Raw genomic sequence first — 26,098 nt, 5'->3', positions numbered from 1 at the left:
ACCAACAAAGTCAGCATCTAACACCACGTATTGTTGTTCAGCGCCCCGGAAATGCATCATTCCAGCAATTCAATTGCAACTGCCATGAGTCAGAGGAACATCATGATCGCCGCGATCCAGGAAACAAAACTCACCGTTACCTGTAGTTTGCAACTTTGCGATGCACAGAGTCCGATTTTCCGAAAAACCTGGCCAAAACTCTAAAACTGAATGGATTTTGACCTAACCTTTGGTTCTTATGTTTTTCGGCCCGCTGATTACATTTTTGATATTATTTAACCCTCAGGCAGTCATTTAAGGGGTCTTTTTGGTCCCTCCTCCTAAAAAATGTGATCTTATCGGATAAAAATATTCTACAAATTTGTTCGCCATCAATTTCTACTATAGGTCTTAGAATACACCAAAACTCTATATCTTACCTAAACTTCAGAAATATGCAAAATTATAAACACATTTTAGGGTTAATGACGTAATTTATATGGGTTTTGGCAAAATTGTCATACAAAGCATGATTTTAGAAGAATGGCATCAAAGACAAAAATGTTCTCCGCTAAATTTCACTATAAGTCATTAAAGAAATGAAATCTCTATTTGCATTACATACCAAGAAAATATCGGTATCAATTTTGCCAAAAAAAAACCAAGAAACTAAAATAGGGTTGCAAGCTTCTACCATTTCTACAGTTTTGGAAATGTTTGCGTTTAGATCACTTGGAATCCTTGCACTTGAGGTGTATAATGTCTTTGGCAACTTTACTGACAAGAATGCGAGGAATATTTTTCTTAAAAAAATTAACCCTCGTGCGAGTCATAAAAGGGGTCTTTTTGCTCCCTTTTTCTAAAAATCTTTAAACTCTTCTATAAAATGTAATGGAATCAGATCAAAATATTCTAGAAATTTGTTCGCCATAAATTTTTATTATTGGTCTTAGAATACATCAAAACTCTAAATTATAACCAAACGCCAGAAAGTGACCCTATCCTATATTCTGACATTCTGAATCAAAGAAAATCTGTACATATCTGCAAGACAAAATATCACATAAAAACGAAAAGTGCAAATATGTGCAGGATGTTTCGATGGAAATTGGTAAAAAACTCTTCCCTTTGTATGAAATGATAAGTTACACAGCCCAACTCGATCTTACTCATATCTATTTTCATAATTTATTGTGAAAATTTATCTTGAAAAAAATTAACAAGTACGGACATCAATTATTAAAGAACGCACAATTCATTGGCGACACTGAACATCTTAAATACGTTTCACATACCTTTCATTACAATTACAAAAAGAAAATATTTAATAACCGTTGTTTATTTTGCATATTATCATAGATTTATAAACAATTTAAATATTGAAAAAAAGAAAAATTTCAAATAGGGTCACTTCGACCTGCTTTTATACCCACTTATTAAACAAGAAATGTATATATTTTTTCATAACTACACGCACTGGGATCCTATAAACAATATCTGACCCTGTTTAGTGTAAATTGGAAAATCGGACACTGTGCGATGGTTACAATGTTTTGGGAAAAGACCGATGTAGAGTTGCTTAATGTTTACATACCGCCGATAAATGGCTGTGGCTTACGTTATATACCTTTAACCTTTAACTGTGGAGGTGGGGGTAAATTTTACCCCTTCGCTCATATTTTGTTAATTACTTTCGAATGATTTGAACGATCGGTGTAATTTTCTCTGTGTCTTCATATTTCCTTAACGTAAGTAGTCAGTAATGTTTTAGTTGTCATATGGGTAGCGAGTGAGGAGATATGCTTACGGTGGTGTAAAAATTACCCCACGTCCAATTCCTTGTCATTGTGGCATAGAAAATATTTAACCACCACCACCAAACTAACGTAAGTATCCTATGTATAAAATGACCCCACGTCTAATTCGACGTATTTCATGGAAAAGTTTTGACCACATGTCAAACTCGGCATATGAATTATATAATCTTATTTTCATTAATCCATTTTCACAGCAAATCAGTGTTCCTATGATAAGGCAATTGCTAGAAGAGGACGATAAGTACAGCAACGTTGACGGTGATAGTCGATCCCGAATTCAACATAACCAAAGGCTACTTACGTTTAATTATTACTAGGATCTTGGACAAGGACTCAATAGCCCAATCCAAAATATATCCCAGAGACTCGAAAATATGTTATATATGCTTAGTAGGCATACCAAAAAACTACACGTACCTGCTTCCAATCTAATAAAGGAATGTAAATGGGTTGCAGTATACCCATATGTATGTGTACAGTGTACAATCACTATGAATGATAAATCCGCTATTTAGTACCCTGCAGATATATTATTTATTTCTTCTAAAAACAAAATGTGTCTTTTTTGTTGGATTAAAAAAAGGTCTGTGAAATGTAGAGCCTAATTTTCTATATAAACAAAGAGCGTGGTTTGATTTGATATTATTTTATTATTTGCGGACACAATATCATGCAAAAAATACAAAATATTATAAAAAATAGAAAATATATAAAGAAATATTTAGGAATTTGTATAGGGGTAAAATTTACCACCACGTCAAAAAGTACGTCCTATATTTTCACCTCTAAAGTTAAAGGTTAAAGGCGATATCCGACTCCAATCGTCATCATTAGCTTCGGCATTCCGTCCTAGGCAATGACCACAGGGGAACAGCGCTGGCCGATCAAATTTATAGCTCCACATATTGCACAGTAAACGTAGACGTTCCTACGAGGATAAAAAGAGACTGCCGCTTCTCGCCAGACATCACCAATGTGGTACGGTGTGGTAAATGACGTGTCCTCATCGCCCGTAATTTCCCTTGGCTTAGACCATCATCATCGCCTCCGTTAACAGACCACCCAATATCATATACCATGACCGTTTTACTTTTCTGTACCATGGAACAGCTCATTGACAAGGGTTCAGAGACATTAACAATCACCGCTTCAGAGGCCTGCCTTTTCTCTTAGATCATAGGGGAGCTGAGATAATTTTCATCACAGGTTAGGTTAGGTTTAGGATGCGCAGCTGCCGTGCTGGCAGCCACCCCACTCGGAGACGTTGAGGTCCATTGTGATCATCCTGACAATTGAAGTATATGTGTTGTATGTGATAAAGTGATTATAGATGCTGCTGTATGGTGAAGTGTGAATGTACATAGAAGGTGATGGTGTGAAGTAGAAGTGTGTTATGTTGTTTGTTATGGATGAGGTTATATGATGTTACGTGTGGTCATGATGGTGTACAAGAGTCATGAGCTATGATGTATGTTCTGAATGGTGCCTATTGCCTGCATATGTTGATACAAGGCTGTTGATGATGATGAAGTGTGCGGTTGTGGATTTTATGGATGGACGATGGATTTTCATCACAGTTACAGCCGCTCGCTACATACCAGCTGGTCGAACACTCGGAATTATACCAAGGAAACCAGTAGAGCTTTATCGTACGAACCCTGAAGATCCAAGATTTGGGGAATTTACATATGAAGTTACCAGGCAGTTGGCGAGCACAAGCGGTGGCTAGACCACCTGAAGCAATGCAACTTTGGTACATGATTATATGAATTGTGGGCAGCGGTTAAATCACCTATGAATCCGGGGAAAAGGATAATAGGACGGCGGTTACTTTCAACGACGTAGCAGTGATAGATACGAATAGGTGCGACTATTTTAGAGCACTCCGAGTCCATGGGCGAACATGGATACTTAGCAAGTATTTGATAAGTATCCTCAAGCTATCGTTAGTCACCCATATTGTACTAACGGCTTGGAAAGATGGCAGGGTGGTCCCGCTACTGAAGCCAGGCAATGATTCCAGCAGAGGGTAGTCGTACAATCCAATCTCCTTCTTGTATCCAGTAGCAAAGATTAAAGAGGCACTACTCTTCCCCGTGATGATAAGCAGATTCCCATTTTCCAAAATAAGCATACAAACATATATCAGAAGAAAACTGAATCAGAACAGGCCGTGCAACCGAACTGTTAAGGTTTTCCATACCGTCAACCATGCCAAGATGTTCGAGCATATAGAAAAGACTTCTCCCCTATCTCCGGAACTGTTTAACCTCTACCTACAGACGGCATAAAGATGGGTAATGAATGCGGATGATAGTACGATCTTGGCGTCGGGTCTTATCGTTGATGAAATATATTATAGATTAAATGTTTTCATAACTGACTTAGTGCAGCTCTTCCATCTGAGGAATATTAAAATATCCGCCTCTAAATCCACTGCCACACTATTCACCACTTCGACCGTTGAATGGTGTTCTGATTCCGAACACAAACTACCCAAAATATTGAACGTAACACCGTTAGATAGAATGTCTAAGTCGTCCGCGCAAGCCTGCTTCTACATAGATGTCTATGCTGCTACAACAACAGCTATTTGCGATCAGATTAGAAGTAGGAACAAGGTCCTCAAATCGCTGACCGGCAGTACTTGGGAAGTAGACAAAGAAACTGTTGACCTCTTACAAAGCTATGCGGTGTTAGGGTAGTATGCAAATATTAGCTCCCAAGGCAAACACGATTGGTTTTAGCCGAGTTAGGATCCGGACGACGCAGTCAATTCATATTGGACCTGTTACAACAAAGACTCCATTAAGAATCAACGACACACAATGGGCCAAAACAAATGATCAAAAGGTTGATCTATTTTCAAATCATTTGCAAACTACATTTACAGAGAATTGCAATGCTGAACCACATTTCATTGAACCATTGGGATGGAGAATTTGCATCAGTAACAATCGGTGAAGTTCTCAATGAAATAAACAAAAACATGAAGCTGAAAAAGTGTCCAGGCTTCGATCTGATAACAACAGAAATACTGAGAAAACTTACGTACAACTGTCTCACAAAAATTACCCAATTATTTAATGCCTGTTTCAAACTAAGTTATGTCCCGAAACTTTGGAAAGTAGCAGAAGTTTTAATGATCCCAAAACCTGGAAAACCCGCAACAGAAGTTACTTCTTATAGGCCGATATCTCTTTTACCAATGATGTCAAAATTACTAGAGAAAGTGTTTTTAAACCGACTGAACCTCATAATTACAAATTATAACCTTATACCTAATCACCAATTCGGATTTAGAAATTCTCACTCAACAATCGATCAAGTTCATCGTATAACAAATGTCATTGAACAATCCCTTGAAAATAAAAAAATATGTTCGGCAGTTTTTCTCGACGTATCTCAAGCATTTGATAAGGTGTGGCATGCGGGATTGATATGCAAACTAAGTGAATTCTTACCTGAGAACTATATTCAGTTTTTGAAATCATACCTAGAAGACAGATTTTTTCGAGTTAAACTGGAAGATTCATATTCCAAATTGAAAAAAATCAACACAGGAGTGCCTCAAGGGAGTATACTTGGGCCCATTTTATACCTTTTATATACCAAAGATATACCAGAGCCTCAAAATTCGATTGTAGCTACTTTCGCTGATGATACTGCAATCCTAACAATAGCAGATTCAGAAAGAGAAGCAAATTGCAACCTGCAGCAAGCGCTTAACAATATAAACTCATGGACAAGAGAATGGAGAATAAAACTAAACCATAACAAATCAGTACATACAAACTTCACAAACAAACGCCTGCAAAATATGCCGGTGTACATAGACGGATTGCAAATACCTTTCTCAAACAATGCAAAGTATCTAGGAATGACACTAGATGCAAAGTTAAAATGGAAGGAGCATGTAAAGAAGAAAACAGAGGAACTCAATATTAAGTGGTCAAAATTAAAAGGTCTACTAGGCAGAAAGTCTACTTTATCAATAGAAAATAAATTATTAATATACAACCAACAGTTAAAACCAATATGGCTCTATGGAATACAACTCTGGGGTTGCACCCAAAAGAATAATATAAATCAGATCCAAACATTCCAAAATAAAGTCCTAAGGAGTATGGTTAACGCCCCTTGGTACGTAAGGAACAGCGATCTACACAAAGACCTTCAGGTAAGAACAGTATCTGAAGAAATTAAACACGTTGCTAGAAAACATGACGCCAGAATCAGAGCTCATGTGAATCCAGAAGCAGTAAACCTCAATAATCAAGAAGGTGTACTACGAAGACTGAACCGGAAGAAGCCGTATGATCTCTTAGGATCCTAATTTGTACATATTGTTATTATTATTTACCATATGTATACTTATATACCATAACACGTAGAACACGATAAAAATTGCTTGTTAGTCTTAGTGAACTAGTTGCAGTCAATAAAATAAATAAGAAAAAAAAAAAAAAAATTCATATTGGACACGAATGGATTCCACTATACCAAACACATGCCCTGCATGTGGATTGGGACCACACGACAAGCATCATTTGTTTTACTGTCCAGCTATCCCCACTCACCTGTCACCCGATTCTTCAGATTCTCAGATTTTAGAAGAAAATTTTTGAGACGTCACCAAGACTGCTCGAAGAGGCGAAGCATCCATCGCAACAGAAGAACACCAGCTGCCAAAGATCCGAACGATGCACCCGTCTCAATTCATATTGGGCCCGAATAGACGCCACGATACCCAACACATGCCCAGCATTTGGATTGGGACCACATGATACTGCATTTGTTTAACTGTCTAGCTAACCCCTCTCAGGTTGCAGAATTTTTGATTCTGGACACAGATGATCCAGTTAACTGAAAATGATATACGAACACGCGTCCACAGTTGCTGCTGGTGCTTCGTTAATCTAGTATCATACCATCAGAAAGTCATCCGAACAATTACCAGATAGTTTATCAGTTACTTCTTCAAACCGGAATAGTCTTAGTTCAGCTACATTCTGTATAGTTGTGTCAATTTTTGTTGGACAAGGATAAACGCCAATATGTCCAGCATGCAGTACAGGTCTGCACGGCAGACTGCACTTTTTCAATTGCCCAGACAAACCTACACAATAACTACAAAATAATAATTCCTCAAATAATACGGTACATCAAAAGGCGGTCACCGAAGCAATAAATTTCTACAGATACAAAGATGTCCTAAATTGACGTCCTTCAGTCATTTCGAATACTGAGCGGCTTTTTCAAAGTCAAAGTTTTTGCACTACTCGTGCAACTAAGGTCCGGTTTTTAATTTCTATACGTACCTACCGTATCAATACATTTGTATTCAAACCTTCAACATCTTTATTTATATTTATCTGCAACTTACCGCTGCGACCGGCACTAAAATCTCCACAAATAATCCAGCCAAAGCATGCTTAATATCTTTATCTTTTAGTTCCAAAAAATACTGGCCACATTCGTGCATAAACTGAAATGAAGCTTCAAATTCTTCAATGGGCACCATCTGGAAAAAGAGATGGGTAAATGTTTCAAATTAAAATAATGCAAAACAGTCTCTCACATTCACAGCATCGAACTTACCTTAACCCTAAAGAATTTCATGCCCATTAATAAACTAATAATACTTTGAGTGGTGTGGGGCGACGGCTCCTTGGCACGCAATTCCTTAAGTTCACTCATAAAGCGTTTACGCACCGAACTAAATCTCGATTGGGCCAAAACACCAATTACTTCGGCATACAAATCGGCAATCATGTGTATGTTATGGGCATTGGGATTATTTTGTAGACCTTCCTTGTATTTGAAATGTTTAAAGGCCAAATTTTCAATGCTACGCACCAAATCTTCATGGCCTGGATGGAAGGGAAGCTGTTTGAGGATTTCAATGAGGGCCAAACAGAAAATAAACTCCACGGCGGCTTCGCGTCGTTGCAGTTGAAAGTCAAGCTCCTGCGAATTGAGCGGTTTATTGGGATTGGCAGATTTTTCCATACGCTTGAGATCATTTTTAATTTCAGCATCGGATAGCTGACGCCTATGCCATGCCAACAGTGTGTGTAAAAGTGAAGGCAAACAATGTTCTGCTACATTACCCAAAGCGGAAAGCAGCTGATCGAATTGTTGATCTTCACCACGTTGCAATAATTTGGATAGGGGTTTATCAACACTTTCCAGCATAACCAATTCGATTTTCTTTTCTGCCTGTAGCGTGAAATCGGAAAAGAGATTGCGCATTACGATTTCACCTGGCCTCAGGTAGCTGTTATCCGAATTGTTGTCCATTTGTGAGGTGGAACATGTTGTGGTATTATAGGGCATAATGCTGATGATTGAAGATCTTGAATGAGTGCCCCAGGGCAACAGGGATTGTCGTTGTGGTATGAGAATGGGATTGTAGTTACGATTCGAGCCATTTTGGCTATTGGCTAGTCCGGGATAATTGTTTAGAATTTGTTGATTTTGTGTGGGCGGCATATTCGTTGGCGGTCCACTTGTCAGGCCAGGATTTGTAATTGGGTTATTGTTGACAATGTTACCAGAGGAGGCAGTTGCGGCGCTAGTCATTCCTTGTGTAGTTGCTTCAACCACATTTCCCGCGCCGGTGGCCAATAATTGTGACTCATTAAAAGTACTACACTCTACAACATTAGTGAATGTTTGCGGCAAAGGACTTTCCTCATTTGTCAAAATATTTGCATTGTTATTTACAGTATCGCCCACGACGGCGGCACAATTTATGGGTGATGTAGAACCACCACCACCTACTGTCACTGCTCCACCAGAATTGTTAGCTGCGGCAGCTGCTGAACTGCGTGCCGATGATGACTTTGGTGTGGAGGTTTGATAATCATTGGAATTTAGCGAATGACGTTGTGGCGGTGTTATGCACACTTCATTGTTGTCGGGTGGCAAGGTGGTACATGTGGTACTAATCGATTGGGTATCCTCAGCAATAGTTCCAACTCCCACACCTTCTCCGCCGCCACCACCACCTCCTCCAATTCCTATAATAGGGCTGGCATTTGATGTTGCTGTTATCGGAGATTCAGGAGAATTTGCTGGTATTGTTGGTGTTGGACTACCCAATGTCGTGGGTGTAGTCAAATTTTCATTTTGATTTGTATTTAAACCTAAAAAAAAGAAAATGAAGGTAATTTGTAAGAAATCATTTTTTAGTTTAAATGGAAGAGAGAGTATTAAATAATGTCAGCGACAAGGGGAAGCCATTTAAAATAACATCAATGGACAATGTGTCCACATAATGAAGATGTCCACTTGTGTAAGATATTAATATGTTGTTACAATAGTGTGGAAGACATTTTGTAGGTGTATACTTGTGGCATTGTTTCACTGTAACAAATATGTACATATACATATGTATTTAAAATGATAAGCAAGCTACATACATAGGTACTTCAATTGGTAATTGGCCATTTGCCGAGGTACAGAGATTTTGGCAATGATAATGATGATTGTAATGATAACAATTGAACGACACGATATGAATAACAAACATGGGATGACAATTGTGATTATTCGAATGAGTTGAATGGTTGGCAGCGCTCATGGTCATACATACAAACATTGAGCCATTAATATTATTATTTGTCTTACGTTACCAACGAGGATTAAAAACGGGAATTGAAATAAATATGAATACACTCCTACTCCTAGGAATTCTGTAACTTTTATCGATTGAAAAGTTGTTAAAATTTTCTTTGTTTTTGTAACAACACAAAACAAACAAATTAAATTGTTATTAAATAAACAATGAGTAATGTTTTTAAAAAGTTACTGAATCGGGGGGCAGCGGGGCTCAATTCTGTTTCTATGAAAATGTGATACGAAAACTTTTATAACGGAAAAAAACCTGTCAACATTTTTATAGAACAGGATAAAACAATCATTGTATTTTCGCGAATTGTTTAGATATTAAAGCCGTTTATAAAACCCTCTTCCAGTTTATAAAACTAGGTTCTGTAATCATTTTCTCCCCAAAAAACCTCTAAATACTTCCGCGGATATCGAAATAACAGCATAAAAGGGCTTAAATTAATAGATAATTGAAACATCTCTGAATATCGCTAGGAGTCGCGCAGTTATGTCATATTAACATACAATATTATATGTTATGTCATATTAATACACAGACAACCTCGACGGATACAATCGAGTGCTTCGGAAGATATGAATAACTAAAAGAAATATTACAAAAATCTTGAAGTTTTTGTCGATAAAAAGATTTTTCTGCGAACAAGTTGGCCGTTTAAAATTTTAGAAATGTGCTCCACATTTAGAGGAATGTAATCCAATATGAAAACAAACGCTTTTTTAATGTAATGAGGAACATATTTTTCAACATGAACACATCCCTTGGAATTAGACTTGTCTATATATTTTTTATACCCTCAGCATTTATGCTAACTAGGGTATATGGTAATATTCAAAAATGTTTTACAATCGCGAACTGTCAATATATTTTATACAATATGAATATATTTATATTAATTGTGTTTTAGCCGGGGTCGCATAAAATGAACCATAACAAATAATTTATGTGGAAGTTGTGTTGGTGGTAATATTAAAATATGGGTAAAAATGTGTTGAAGTTTACAAGTTTTTGTTTTGAAAATTTTGCCTATTGGGCGACGGTCATTTTTTATTAATTTTTTAATTAATTTCTCGTTCGAGACGAGCTTACTGACCAAGATGCTTTTTGAAAAAGGAAAGCCGACGATACGAACCCACACAATCACCACTGTGTGACATGCATGTTTCGCCTTTGGTTTAGGAAGGCTCCTCAGACACATCGACTGTGGGGCGGCTTCGCTATCCTCTAACTTATTTCCTCTTTCAAATGCAAGTTGTTTTTTTAAAAAGTTGAATTTTTTGTTCAAATCTTTGTATGGCTTTCATGACAAACGCTTAGCGTAGCCTTTGAAAGTTATGAGTTTGGTTCTGAACACTAACACGCCGTGACAACACTTTTTTCCATGTGTTTTTCAAGGACGTGGGTTCGAACCCCAGCCTGGCTCAAGTTTTTGTTATGTTCAATATTTATTTTGAAAAGCTTCGTAACCAACAAAGTTGTAATCAGCTACTTGCTGTCATTTGATTGACCATTTTATTAGCTTTCCAATGATATACATATTCGGTTTATCGGTTACTTAAAACCGGTTCCAAAATCGGTTTTAATATCAGAATATCCGGTTAAAAAATTTAGATAACCGGATCTGTCCTCCAATAAAATTTGTTATTAACGTGTTCGTCATTACAAGAGCTATTTATGGTAAGTATTTCAGAAGCACCACAGACCAATAACGAATATACATAAAAACAAAACACAGTTTTCTGAACAAAAACCGGTAAAATGTCAAAATGGACCATGAAAACGGGGAAATGTCGATTGGTCATCAATGAGAACCGTACCTAAAATCTCCTGAACAACATTTTTGTAGAATAATTGGATGCTGTAAAATCTCGCCTTGTGGTACTTTTACTACGGTTCAAAAAATAAAGGGCGAAAAGGAATTGAAAGGAATTGAGTTAGAGGGATGAAATATTCTACAAAAAGATTCACCATTCGATTTGACAGAAGACATGTAATGTCAAAATGAAGCTACAATAACGCTTTAGAGAGATATAAAGCTATTTGTTCACAAATTAAGGGGCCAAAATTAAACCATTAATCACGCAATATCTCGGAAACTTGACCTATGGTGAAAATTTCCTTTTGGGTTCTCAGTACACTCACCAAGGGCTTTCATCTCCAAAAGTAATTTTCCACCCACTGACTTTGAGTTCCATTTTGTAGCACAGTGTCGTTTATCGATATTTTCCGAAAAATGTCCACTTTCTCGAGGCCAAAACTACCTGAAGGAGCGTTCCAATGCTTTTGCGATGTACTAGAGAGTTCTTTATTATTGTCTTGGCTACAATTATTGTCTTTGTGTTGGATCGAAAATCTCAGTGGTTTGGTTGTTATATGCCAAAATGTCCAAAAATCCTTGAAAAAACACTTCAAGTCAAAATCCGGGGGCTCGATTTTCACCGTAGACATATGGTCTAGTTGACTTTTTTGCTCAGTACAATCCCAAGAATCAGTAACTCCAGGCGCCCGTGATGGTGTTCAAATCGCCCCACTCTATTGTAGGCACAAGTTTTGTTTACGATTGTATACACACAAAACAAACACAAAGAAATTTGATAGTATTACTCACGTGAAAGTCAGAAACACCTTGGTGGCGAGCGGTAAAGTGTGTGTGTAATGTGTATCGATTCACCGCGTGAATCCCAGAACATGCCCGAATATTTTGTCCAAACTCAGTTTAAGTTCGAAGATGGATCATATCGGTCCACTCCTTCAGGTACTTCCTTAACAAAAGTTCGAAAATTTTCGGAAAAATTGTACGCACGATAACTCTTGAAGGGATCAACCGATTTGGTCCATACTTTGTACATCGTGAAACTTATAACAAACATAGATGAGGTTCCAATATGGTCCACTCCTTCGGGTACCTTCCACACAAAATTTAGGAGAAGTTAAGTTTAGCGCCTGCTCATCAGTCGCTTTGATTTTTGTTGCAACAACTTGTAATCGCTACCACCATTACGACGGTACCAGTTTTATCACGGCCATACTTCCTTAGAAAATAGCCCGAAAGGTGTAAAAACACCTACGGCACCATGTATGGTGGCTGGAGCGTACGATAACTTTCGAACGGTCCAAAATTTGGTCGTCATAATATTTTGTTCGAACTTAATTCAAGTTCGAAGATGAGCCATATCGGTCCACTCCTTTAAGTACCTCCCCCACAACTCCCGAAAGTAGTAATTGATTTGGTCCATACTTTGCACATCGTAATATTTCTATGAGACATAGATCAGGTTCGAATGTGACCTACATATGTCAACTTCTTTGGGTACCTCCAACACAAAATTTCTGAGAATTTCACCTGCTCTCGAATCGCTTTGGTTTTTGTTGTAACAACTTGTATTCGCTGTCCCCTAAACGACGGTACAAATTTTTTTCAGGGGCAAGTCCATACTTCCTAAGTAAATAGCGCCAAAGCTGTAAAAACCCCTATGGCACCACATGCAAAGACTGGAGCGCAGATAACTATCGAACGGATCAGCCGATTCGGTAAAAAATTTGGTCTTCGTAATATTTTGTCCGAACTTAGTTTAAGTTCGAAGATGGTCACTATCGAAGATGGTCACTTAAGGTCAGTTTACGATGTATTCGAAGATCCTTTGGATAATTATATCGATGCTATTCTTTGTGGTCCTATTTATGCAATATTATATGTTTCGTGTGCAAGCCGATGCTTCCTGACAAAAGCTTTAACCCAGATATGCCTATTGCTTGGTCTTGATTATTTCAAAATTATTTTTATATTATTTTGTAAGTAAATGAGAAATAAAAACACTGTGTTTATAGGTTTTTAAACATTTATTGAAAAAAAGTGGTTTTTGAAGCCGTCCTATACATATATGACCCCTTCCCGAGAAATTGGCCCAATCGATCATATCGCATTTCACTATTTAGACTAAGCGATGGATGACACCTTTTGTGTATCGGAACATTTTTGGTACCAGAAAATAGAGCATCAGCGATACTTCTTCTAAAAACAGTTGATCAATAGTTCCCCCATTATGCTTCTAAACCTACCAAGTATTATGTATCCCCCATATCCACACAGTGTGCTACGATTGGGGAAATGCAATTATTTCTCTATAGTTCTGATCAGAACGATCCGATCCATCCATTTCGAGCATTCCCAGGACGCAAATGAATGTATCCACCATGAAAAATTACTCCAAGTAAGCATTTCAGGTATATTTAGAGAATCCTCTATGGAAAATACGCCAAATACATTGCATGCTATATGGCCATTGTAAGAGACTCTGTGGTTTTTCTTTTAATAATATAAAAAATAATAATTTGATTTTTAATAAATTTTAGATACGCATGACGTCTGTGTGTGACATTGATTGAATGATAAACAATAACGAAATTACAGAGTTCAATGTTCAATATATTTATGTATGTATGTAATTTTAGCTTTTGATTTAAATGAATGAATGTTACAACAACAACATAATGAATTGATATCCGTAAATTAATTTATATTTTAGCGATAAACATTTAGAACAAATTTACTGCAACAAAGATAATCAGCTGACAGAGAGCGAACAGGAGATAAGAAGAACATCATACAAGCCTCTATATCAATGGATAGGTGGTATACCACAACCAACCAAAATAATCAATTGTAGAAATTATTTCAAAATACCTCCATCACCACCACCATTCGAAAATATTTGTAACAGTTCATGAAATGAACGACTGGGTTTCGTGTTATTATTGTTATTCATGTCGTTGTTGTTTATTTGATTTTAATAGTCGCTAGAAATTTTAAGAAAATAAAATAATAAATTATAAATTGTTATTCTTTAAGAAAAAATGTAAAATAAGAACTTCGTCAACATATAACGAAGTACCATGAATATTTACAGTTTTCGATTTTTCACTTTATAAATGGTCAAGGATCTCCCATATACTACGGATATTTGAATTATATGTCGATGCAATGTCTTGTAGTGGGAATGGAAAATAGTTAACCATGATGGGAGTGACTTAAATTTGTAGGCTCTTGGAGCAGTATTCTATGTACGTTAAATTAAGTAAGGTTTTGTATTAACCTCAGTAATTTTGTAGACAAACATTTTCCTTATAATCCTTGAACTTCATAACACAAGAACTCTCGACTCCAACTAACCCTTGATAATTATAACCTTTTGCATTACCAAACACAAAATACATACCTACGTAAAATAATTATATGTGCAAACTAATATTGTGATATTTATCGTCGAAAACAAAATATATTTCCAATATTATTTTTACATAGTAGTTAGTGCTTACGATTGCTTTTAAAATATAAAAGAAAATTGCTTTCTTATTAATTTCATATTAGAGAAAAATAATTTATAAAAAAATTGTCATAGAAAATAATTATATGTGCAATAACGAAAATTTTTCAAAAATTCATAATAATGAACAAAATTGTTGTACATTTAACATGATATTGTATTGTCCTTGTGGATTAGGACTTGTTGTAGCCTTCGTCTCATAGAACCGACTAGGTTTCTTAAGGTGTTAGTGGTGATATACTCCCATTCCGCCAATATTGCACATTTCAATTATTTCAGCGTCGTGCACTCCTTTGACTACGCGAAAACTTTGGCGGATAGTATGCTCCGAAGGTGTTCAATGGGTTTGTGACCATGAGTTATAGCTGGCCACTCCAATAACCGTACATTTCGTGCCTTTAAAAACTCCTTTGTAGGTCCAACAGGGTGATTCGGGGCAATATCCTGCTGGAAAGTCGAATTTTATCCGTACAGTTCTCCAGCAAAATCTATTAAGTTGTTCTCTAACAACTAAATTTATGTTTCGGCACTCATTTTTGTCGGAACATAACTTAAATTAGGCTTTCGTCCAGCTCTGAATGCAGCGAATACCATAAGAGATCCTCCTCGAAAACTTCCCAATTCTCAAATAAATTCTAACGGTATTAAATTTCAATTTCTTTCTACATTTTGCTTATGACCTCTCACTTTTTGCTTAGTGGTAATACCTTAATTGTATTTAATTTGTAATCCCGTTAGTTGAGACATTCGATTTTAATTTACAAACCAAAAAAAAATAATTACATGGGAATTATAAAACATTCGCGTCTGTCACGTCATAAAGGGAACACTTAACATCGACGAAAGTCTACTTTAAGTTATGTTCCGACAAAAATGAGTGCCGAAACATAAATTTAGTTGTTAGAGAACAACTTAATAGATTTTGCTGGAGAACTGTACGGATAAAATTCGACTTTCCAGCAGGATATTGCCCCGAATCACCCTGTTGGACCTACAAAGGAGTTTTTAAAGGCACGAAATGTACGGTTATTGGAGTGGCCAGCTATAACTCATGGTCACAAACCCATTGAAGACCTTCGGAGCATACTATCCGCCAAAGTTTTCGCGTAGTCAAAGGAGTGCACGACGCTGAAATAATTGAAATGTGCAATATTGGCGGAATGGGAGTATATCACCACTAACACCTTAAGAAACCTAGTCGGTTCTATGAGACGAAGGCTACAACAAGTCCTAATCCACAAGGACAATACAATATCATGTTAAATGTACAACAATTTTGTTCATTATTATGAATTTTTGAAAAATTTTCGTTATTGCACATATAATTATTTTCTATGACAAATTTTTTATAAATTTTTTTTTCTCTAATATGAAATTAATAAGAAAGCAATTTTCTTTTATATTTTAAAAGCAATCGTAAGCACTAACTACAATGTAAAAATAATATTGGAAATATATTTTGTTTTCGATAATAAATATCACAATATTAGTTTGCACATATAATTATTTTACATGGGTACATACATGTACACTAGACTGACCGACAAAAAAGTAAAATAAAACCCTTAAATTCGGGCGGATCCGACTATATGACACCAACACGATGTCAATATAATTTGGCGGAATTTTTTCTAGATCAACCCAGCAAACACAATGTCGGACGTCCGACGCGTCTGCTCAAAGTCGGAAGTTTTTTCCGAGGCGTCTGACCGAATTCGGTCCGAACTCTGTCCGACTAGTCTGGCGAACTTTTTCCTGTCCTCGCTCTCCCTCTCTGAAGGAAATTTTTCTATTTTCTCTTGTGTTGCTTTGGCAAAATTAAGTGTAAATAAGCAGAGAGAAAAGAATTGTACATGTTTCGCTCGCACATTGTAAATGTGTAATTGTTGATGTGCCGGCATTGATGCAGTACGAAAAAAAAATTATCGGAGAACAAATTTGGTTTATTTTTGTTATGCGTGTTGATGCATGATAGTGTTTAAATGTTATTCATAGTGATCGGTTGCATACATATTTCTTTATTTTTGTGAAGTTAATGAAAGTAAAGATTTTCTTCGTCAAACTTCAAAACTATGTTTTATATTTGTATATGGCCAAAGTTAAGTTTCTTAACACTTTTATGTGTATGAACATTTTTTGCATGTGAAGACATGCATTTCCACAGATCGTGTTGACGAATTTGTTGTTCTCCACAGTTTGTTTTCCGCATTTAACACAGCATAAGATGATATTGAAACCTTTAATATGTTTATAGTAGATAAACTTTTATAGGATTTGGATATTTCTTAACTAAAACACTTTCGAATTTCATAAGATTTTACTTCCGAGTTCGGACCGATAGCTGTCCGAAAGTCTGAAGTGGCGCTTGTGTTGGTCTTCCGGTTTGCAAATGTATTGGTTAACAACACTCAGACATTTACATGGCTTCCAGTAGGTAAGGCAGTTCAGAAAAGGACTTCCTCCTAAAAATATGCTCTATATACACTTCTGGGATGGATTTAGATAATTGAGTATTACTCTGTGTGAAAATATCTTTGTTTCTTTCTGGTGAGGACATATTGCATTTTTTTTGTCGAGTTTGCTTCGTAAGAAAATTAGCTTTCGTTTCATTGGAATAAATGCGATGTTTGAAATAAAGGTACACAGCCTGCCTCTTCGCCATTTCTAACAAATTGTTGACTGAAACACATCGTAGTATCTCTCCAAGTTGTAATACGCAACATTATTAGAAATTCAAAGATTATTTTACATATCTATTTATTTGGAAGTGGCCAATTCTTTATGGTTGGTGAGTAGAAGTGAATTAAACTCTACATTTGCAAGCGATTTTGTGTTATTTCGTTGCTTTGAAGGTTGCCCCGTCTGAGGCCCTTTTGGTTAATATACTGGTATTTGGAGGAAGCGAAATTCGTCAGTTACGAATGTTACTGCGCCATCATTCCAGCTTTTATTTTGAAACATTGTGTATTCTTTGCCAATGAAATCACACTCTCCATAAACCAGCAGTTAAAGTACACTGTCTGCGGTATTGTAAAAGAAATCACAAATTGCCTTTAATACGTTGTTGTTGCCTATTAGCGAGGTGAGGTATTATGGTCATTCTCTTATTAATCAGAAAACTAATCTCTTATTGAATAATAATTTTGCCGTTAGGTATTCCCAACATTGCACACATAACATGTAACAAGTGCCTGGACTGTAGATTTGCTGCTGTAGAACAGGCGTTGATCAGTCATATTGAAACTCACAAAGTGCGTGCTTGTTCTACCGACTTTAACCTTAATGGCTAATATTTAAAGTTCTGGATTCATAGTTCGGGATTCAAAAGAGCCAAAACTGAAGAATAATTCAACATTTTGATTGGCTGAAATTCGTCTATTGGAAAGAAACAAGTGATCGTAATATCGGGAAGCCACATTCGACTTCTCAAAATTGGAATAAAAAAAAAAAAATTATTACGTATGAGTTAGTTCTCTATACCAGTGTACAGATCACGTGTGTATGTGCAATATCCATTTACTTGTTGCTTTTACTTGAGAAGAAGGTGATTATAAGGCAACATAAATTTTCGTAAATTGGTCGGAGCACTAATTGAATATCCGTGCCTTCCGCGAGACACTTAATGTTGTTTATTAGCATTAAATAACCAACCTGCGACATCAACTTTGTGGAAAGCAAAAATATACATTTTATATCAACAGCATAAACCATATAAAGTACAGCTTATCCGACTTCTGGCATCTTGGATTGAAAGGCCTTTCAACGAGGGAGCCCGTGAAAACCGTAAGTCACCATTATTCATTCTTTTTGTATGTTTTTATTTCCACACTGACACGATCGGTTCCACACTTGACTCTTAATGTAATATTATTAAAAACCTGACTCTCTTATTGAATGGTAAGAGTCCCGTTATTCTCAGGTTTGGATCGATCGTATCAAACTTAAACAAATTTGCAAGTTGGTTAAATTTTGTTATATTATCCCACGGTATTTGATAAAAATTAGATTATAATAAATTTGAATTTTCCACTTCCTGGAAACATAGCCATTTAAAATTTATTAACCTACAAATTACCCCCAGAATTACCAACCTGGCAATTGTACCTTGATACAGTTTGAATGTCATAGTACAATAGCCAGGTCTGAGAGAACAAAAAGTGGATTACAAAAGTTTGCAAAAAACAACAATAAAAAAATCATTATACCTTGCAGTTGGTTCTCTTTTATAACAAGTGATTTTATTTTGCCTTTCTTTCTTCATATTCTCTACATTTTGTCAAACTTATGCATTTCAAAAACTCGGTCAATGACCTCCGTGGTAAAGCCAGCTGTTACAGTTTGAAATACACAGCTTCTGTATCATACACACGTATCTGAATATTTTCTTATAAATGTTTTCTGTATCATACATAATAGATAGTATATCGATATGCTTATGGATATTAGCCCAACGTTGGTATTCATAACTAGAATTAGAACTGAAGTAATGTTATCTTGAATTTTCTATTTATTTAAGTGGTATGTATATAATTGAAATTTGTATTAAATCGGTGGCAAACTCCATCATGAACTAAGGTGAACACTTTTGTTTGGCTTCAGAGGCGCCAAGGTAGAGGGAATCTATTTTGGGTTACCGTGAAATCACTGGGGATGACGGGTAACATGGTTGGGTGGGCATAAAAGGTAGGTGCAATATCACCAGCATATACCGATATGGCTTCAAAAGAGAGTTTATACTTCATCTTTGTATCTGTTCTTGTTTCTACTCCTATTGTTTTCCTCCAACGCATGCTATTTAAACTTTTAAAATAACTATTGTAGAAGACCTTCGGTATGCATAGGCAAGAACCTACCCCTCCGACGAGCAATAAGGTTACGGGAACCTAGCATGCTACAGCCATATGCTTACGTCAGAAGTATCGTTGCATTTCTAGCTGAAATTCAACAGAAAATCAAAAGGGTTATAGGCTACAAGTCGGTAAATAAATCAGAAATTTATACGATAGTTCATCAGAGTTCGGACCTAATTCGGTCCGAAAGTCGGCTAAAACATCCGATTTTCATCCGAATTTCGGTCAGAGAACACGTCAACCACGCCATATGACTTTCGGTCAGAGTTCGGACCGAATTCGGATCCGAACTCGGACGTTTCATCCGACTTTCGGACCGAATTCGGTCCGAACTCTGATATTTTTTCCGACTTTGGTTTGCTGGGAAATTGCTTTACATTTTCCAAATTTCTTCAAAATATATACCCTCAGCCTATGTGAATTATAACTTTCATCTACGCCCTTTGGTCATTTAAACCTGCCGACAAAAATGTGAATTAGGATTAAAGTTCAAAAATGCTGCGGAGGAGGGCTTAAAGGAAATCCTTTATGGAGTCATTTCAGTGGGTCATCGTATAACTTTTGGACCAATATGCCAGGAAGCATGGACTTGTCTACAGAAAACATAATATCGCTGTAAACAAGATCACAGCGAACAGCATCGGTATACCTAAAGGATCTTCGAACAGAACCTAAACTGCACTTGGATAAAAATGTTAAACTTTTGTGGAGGAGGTACTTGAAGGAGAGGACCGATATGGGCCATTTTAGAAGTTAAACTAAATTTGGACAAAATATTAGGAGGTCCAAAGTTTGGATAAAATTGATTTCACGTTCAGAAAATATCGTGCATATCATTTTAGTGACATTATTGTAAACATGGGGGTATTCAACTACTTATTTGCCGACTTTTGTGACCAAAAAATGAGTACTGATTTCTGGTGACATGACCTTGTTAAAATCGATCTAGCTGGGCGAAATTAATAACTTGCAAACGAATGGAGATATTTTTCTGAAATTTTGCACAAACTCAGTCTGTGTCCGTGGGTAATAATGAGCTAAATATGAACAACATCTGCTAATGTTTTGGTATAGTCCCCATATAATGGTACCTCCTGATATACGGTATCTTGGGGATTTAAGCCACCCCTACTTTCTAAATTTGTTTTAATTTGCTACTTAGGGTTTCTAGTGGACATAGGTTCTCCCAATATTCGGTATTTTGAGAATTTTATCCACATTTTCAAACCAAATAAGCCGAATTTTGGCATTGGAGGTTCTGGTTCTGGTTCTTCTCCTTCAAAAATTGTGAACATAGTTGTACGTTTTGATATAGCATATGCAAAATTTATGCATTTTACATATTTTCTTATGCAACAAATATTTCAATAATAGGTACAAAAATGTTTGAGTGTACAATTTTTATACCCTCCACCATAGGATGGGGGTATATTAAGTTTGTCACTACGTTTGTAACTACTCGAAACAATCATTGTAGACCCCACAAACTATATATATTCTTGATCAGCGTGCAATTCTACATCGATATAGCCATGTCCGTCCGTCTGTCTGTCTGTCCGTCTGTGGAAATCACTCTAGCGTCCGAACGGATTGACGTAGGTGGATGACATTTTGGGCAAATCCATTATATGTACCTAGGACTTTTGGTATTGAAAGCGGGCTATGTAGGTCCACGCTTTCGTGTAGCCACCATACAAAATGACGCGTGACGCGTCGTCGTTTTAAGGAATGTGTAAGATATTTGTCCCATTTTAACACCGAATTGGTTGCAAATTGGTATTTTGTGTCTCCAGAGGCCAAAAAACATTCCTACCAAAGTTGGTTTATATAGGTCCACGTTTTGGTATAGCCCCCATATAACGCCCCATATAAAGTACGCGTCATTTTAATATATTTGACAACAGAATCGGTTGTAACTTTGTATTTTGTGTTTCCAGAGGCTAAGAATCATTTCCACCGTAAAGTGTTTATATAGGTCCACGTTTTGATATAGCCCCCATAGGACGATATCTCTCGATTTTCGGTATTTTGAAGGTTTTGGCCTCATTATCACACCGAGATGGCTGAAATTAGGTATTTAGTCTTCGTTGGGGGTATAAAACTTTCCCCCAGAAATTTTTAGGTATAGGTCCACGCCATCATATAGCCCCAATAGAGCGGTACCTTCCGATTTTCGGTATTTTGTGGCCACATTAATCCACCGAAATGGCTGAAATTTGTGGTGGAGGGTATAAAAAGTTCGGCCCGACCGAACTTAACGCTTTTCCTACTTGTTCTGTTTAAAATTCTCTTCAGACAAGTCAATAAAAAAGAGAAATGTATAACCACAACCACAACCTTCAAAATACCGACAATCGGGAGGTATCGTTCTATGGGGCTATATGTAGGCCTGAACCTAAACCGAAAAATTTTAGGTGGACAGACTTAATACCAAATTTCTGCCATTTCGGAGGGATATTGAGGGCACAACCTTCACAATACCAGAAATCCGGAGGTACCGTTCTATGGGGGCTATGTGAAGACATGGACCTATACCGACAAATTTCATGTGGAAAGGATTGTACCCACAACGAAGACAAAATATCAAATTTCAGTCATTTCTGTGGGATATTGTGGCCACAACCTTCAAAATACCGCAAACCGGGAGGTACCACTCTATGGGGGTTATATGAAGACGACAAATTTTAGCTGGACAGTTTTTTACCCCAAAAGGAAGACTTAATACCAAATTTCAGCCATTTCGGAGGTATATTGAGGGCACAACCTTCAAAATACCAGAAATCCGGAGGTACCGTTCTATGGGGGCTATATGAAGACGTGGACCTGTACCGACAAATTTCAGGTGGAAAATTGTATACCCACAACGAAGAAGAAATGCCAAATTTCAGTCATTTCGGTGGAATTTTGTGGCCACAACCTTCAAAATACCGAAAATCGGGAGGTGCCATTCTATGGGTGCCATATGAAGACGTGGACCTATGCCGACAAATTTCAGGTGGAATGTTTTATACCCCCAACGAAGACTAAATACCAATTTGCAGTCATTTCGGTGTGATATTGAGGCTACAACTTTCAAAATACCGAATACCCGTAGGTACCGTTTTATGGGGGCTATATGAAGGCGTGGACCTATGCGGACAGATTCCAGTTGTAAAATTGCATACCCCTAACGAAGACTTAACACCAAATTTCAGCCATTTCGGTGGGATATTTAGACCACAAATCCTTGAATATATTTTTGCATATGGTTTTGAATATGCTCATTTTATGCAGATATGTAAAAATATGTCAAAATATGCACGATATGCAGAATATGCAAAATATGCAAAAATTTCTGGGCCTAATTCGTTTTATTTTGTAATAAAACGAGTTTCTGTCTAATCAGATTTTCTCTACGTCCATCCTAACCATTTATGCATTTGCATAGGATTCCGCAGTCTATTTATCAGTAAGATTTGCGGCTAGTTACAACCAAAATTTGGTTATTGGGATTATAAAAAGTTCAATATGATTTGTCAAAAAAAATGGGCTGAACATTACAGAACGTTTGTAGTTACGCTCCATTTAACAAAAGTATATTACACTAAATAACACAAGAAAAATAATAATTTTTGAAAATTTATTGCTGTACAACTGTATACCTCCAGGATCAAACATTTTTTTTTTCATTTAAGTTACACCCACCCCTATTTAATAAAAATTAACGTTGTTTATCAATTCATTTATTTTTGTAATAAACAATGTTTTATCAAGAACTTATTTAACAAATATGAAGATAGAAATTTTGCAATAATTTTCTCAAAATCAGATGCAGCATAGTTTCTTGCATTGGATAGTGAATAGCTGAGAGATTATTTACAACAAGAACAAATTAAAAACAAAATTTTAGTCAGCAGAGTGTCTGTAATCGATACAATGGTAAACATTTTGCAATTTTATAGTTTTATGACTATCGCGCCGCTAGATCCGTGATTTCGACCAGTGTGCGGCGGTACACGTCAAGAGGTATGGTTTCAAACTCGTGACAAAGCGCATGCGCATGGCATGGCTCTCACTAGAACACAAAGGGCAGAGCTACAAAATTGGAAGGTCAAAGATCGGAGAGGAGGATGATGACCAACAAAACAGAACGAAACCGACAACCAAGGGAGAGACCCGAAAGCAGCAGCGACTCCCAAGAATTCCGCTTACTGGAGGACATACATATGATTGAGGTTATCCAGATAAACCTTCATCGGAGTGTAACGGCAACTTTGGTTTAAACAATATAAATTATGAACTTGTTGACGTTACTACGGGAACTCTAGCGAACTCGCTCCAGAATTTCAAACGTTGAACGACAACGTACTATAGCAAGAGAACGGGAATATATACCTAGCGTCAGAATAAATGCTGTTCTACTCGCCGAAATTACCACCTTCGTCAGAACTGCAATAGCTGCTGAAGTAACGAAGTAGTATTATGCAGCAATGCTAATTCACACCTTGCTTGATGGTAAGGCACGTTACGCAATACAAATATCTTATCGCCTGATGAGTTTAACCTCATTCTTACTCAAGACAATGGAACGCATACATTAAACGCAGATCAGTGGAAGACGCATTACATGAGGTAATACACCATATAGAGAGAACCTTGGAAATGAATATGTATACACTAGCTGTATGCATCGACTCCGTAGACGAGTTTCAGATAGATCGTTGAACGATTCTCCTTAGCTGTGAAATAAAACACATTGTATTTATGTAATTACCAATATTAAATGCGATTTCTTCCTTGTCCAATAAAATATTTCCATTCACCTTCTTGATTTAATTGTGAAATTTCCAATTATAAAATGTGTTGGGCATTTAATTTACTAAAAAGCGCCATTTATTTAAAAAAAGACACAAGACACTGATTTATTCGCTCACTTTACCGTCTTTACTCAAATATTGTATGTATATAGAAAACTGAAGAAACAAGGAACAACATAATTCATACCACTTTTTTTAATTTCCTCTTCGCTTGCTACGTTGGTTAACAACGTTAACAACGCTTCTGCGTCTTCTATTACACCATAGAAGAGGTGCACACGAAGAGAATACTATTCTGGGTGATTGCATGGGAAAGATAAACTAATTTTTATAAAAGTAATAAAAATATTTCATGTTTGTTTTGTTTATTGTTGAAGATTCAATCTCATTTGATTGTTTAAGCTGGAGTATTCCCCCAATGGCTTAACTTCATTTGTTACCCTCTATTACAGAGAGTAATGTTTTTCAAAACGAACTGACAGTGTTGCAAAATTTTACTGATCGCTACCAATATCATGATTTCATCCCGGCGAATTGGCTTTTCTTGCGCGTGCCATTCGCTGTCTTTTTTTTAGTTGGCTTTTCAGCTTTTTGAAATGATGCCTTTTTTTAGCGAAAAACCGAACTCTTTAAGTGTCTAGTATTCTGAAATAAATGAGAATCACACTCACTTCAAACAAATACTCCAGCTTAAGCAAAATATTTCAACTAATGTTTTTTTTTTTATTTTTTCGTTGTTAAATCAATACGGAGAATACAAATATGTATTTTAAATGAAGAACTAAGTGTTAAAATTTGTAATCTAATATATAAAAGGCAATATGTGTATGTTAGTATGTTTGTTTGTTTGTATGTTCCGAATAGACTCAAAAACGGCTGAATAGATTTTCTTGAAAATTTCAGATAATGTACTGGGAACACCGGTGGTGAAAATAGGCTATATATTTTTTTGAATGGTCGTCGCGGAAGTGAAATATCGCGGTCATCCCAAATTATTCAAAAATGTATTATTTCAGATAATATACCTAATTTTAGTAAGCGTGACTACAAAACCGCTATAACACTGGCTTCAATATGTGGGATAACGCGGTCAACGCCATATTTTGGAATATAGTAAAATCCCGATGTCTTGAGATGTCACTATATAGAAATTCCGAAAAATCGATTGGGAAATCTTATGAAATTTTGTATGTGGAGTTTTTAGGTCTGAGAATAGGTCGTAATCTATTTTTTTATCCCGCTAAGTGTAGTGACCGGTGGTCCTCCCCACAATTTTTTTAAGAAAACCGCGAAATTCAAGATACGTTTTAATATATTGTTTGCAATGCTATGGTAATTACAGTCTTGACCCTGAATGGTCGCCGCGGAAGTGAAAATCGCGGTCATCCCAAAATTTTCAAAAATGTATTATTTCAATTAATTAGAACTGTCGTAAGCTGTTTTTATACGGCTAGGAGTAGTGACCGGTGGTCCTCCCCCACAATGTTTTTAAGAAAATCCGAAATCTTTGATATTTTTAAACGTATTGTTTACGATTGTTTTCCCTGAATGATCGCGGTCATCACAAAGTTTTCAAAAATGTATTATTTCAATTAATATACATAATTTTAGTAAGCGCGACACAAAAATGATATAAACACTAGCTTGAACAAGTGGGATAGCGCGGTCGTGATCTATTTTAATACGGCTAAGTGTAGTG

General features: G+C 36.5%; 1 protein-coding gene across 20 annotated transcripts in view; it reads right to left on the bottom strand.

The window, feature by feature from the left end:
- Nucleotides 1–26,098, bottom strand: part of fry (microtubule binding protein furry) — a 522,947-nt gene that overhangs the window by 430,014 nt on the left and 66,835 nt on the right. For 15 of the 20 annotated variants that reach the window (XM_073983048.1, XM_073983059.1, XM_073983061.1 and 12 more), the window contains 2 exons: nt 7,398–8,947; nt 7,183–7,320 (listed from right to left, as the gene is read on the bottom strand). In XM_073983048.1, coding sequence (XP_073839149.1) covers nt 7,183–7,320; nt 7,398–8,947 — 1,688 coding nt within the window. Of the gene's footprint in view, nt 1–7,182; nt 7,321–7,397; nt 8,948–14,113; nt 14,227–26,098 lie in introns of all 20 variants that reach the window. The other 5 variants (XM_073983047.1, XM_073983057.1, XM_073983058.1 and 2 more) reach the window with 1 other exon arrangement.

Source organism: Musca autumnalis, unplaced genomic scaffold, assembly GCF_047663935.1.
Source record: "Musca autumnalis isolate F117 unplaced genomic scaffold, ASM4766393v1 scaffold_4, whole genome shotgun sequence".
Taxonomy (NCBI): Eukaryota; Metazoa; Arthropoda; class Insecta; order Diptera; family Muscidae; genus Musca; species Musca autumnalis.
This window is presented reverse-complemented; position numbering and strand designations above follow the sequence as displayed.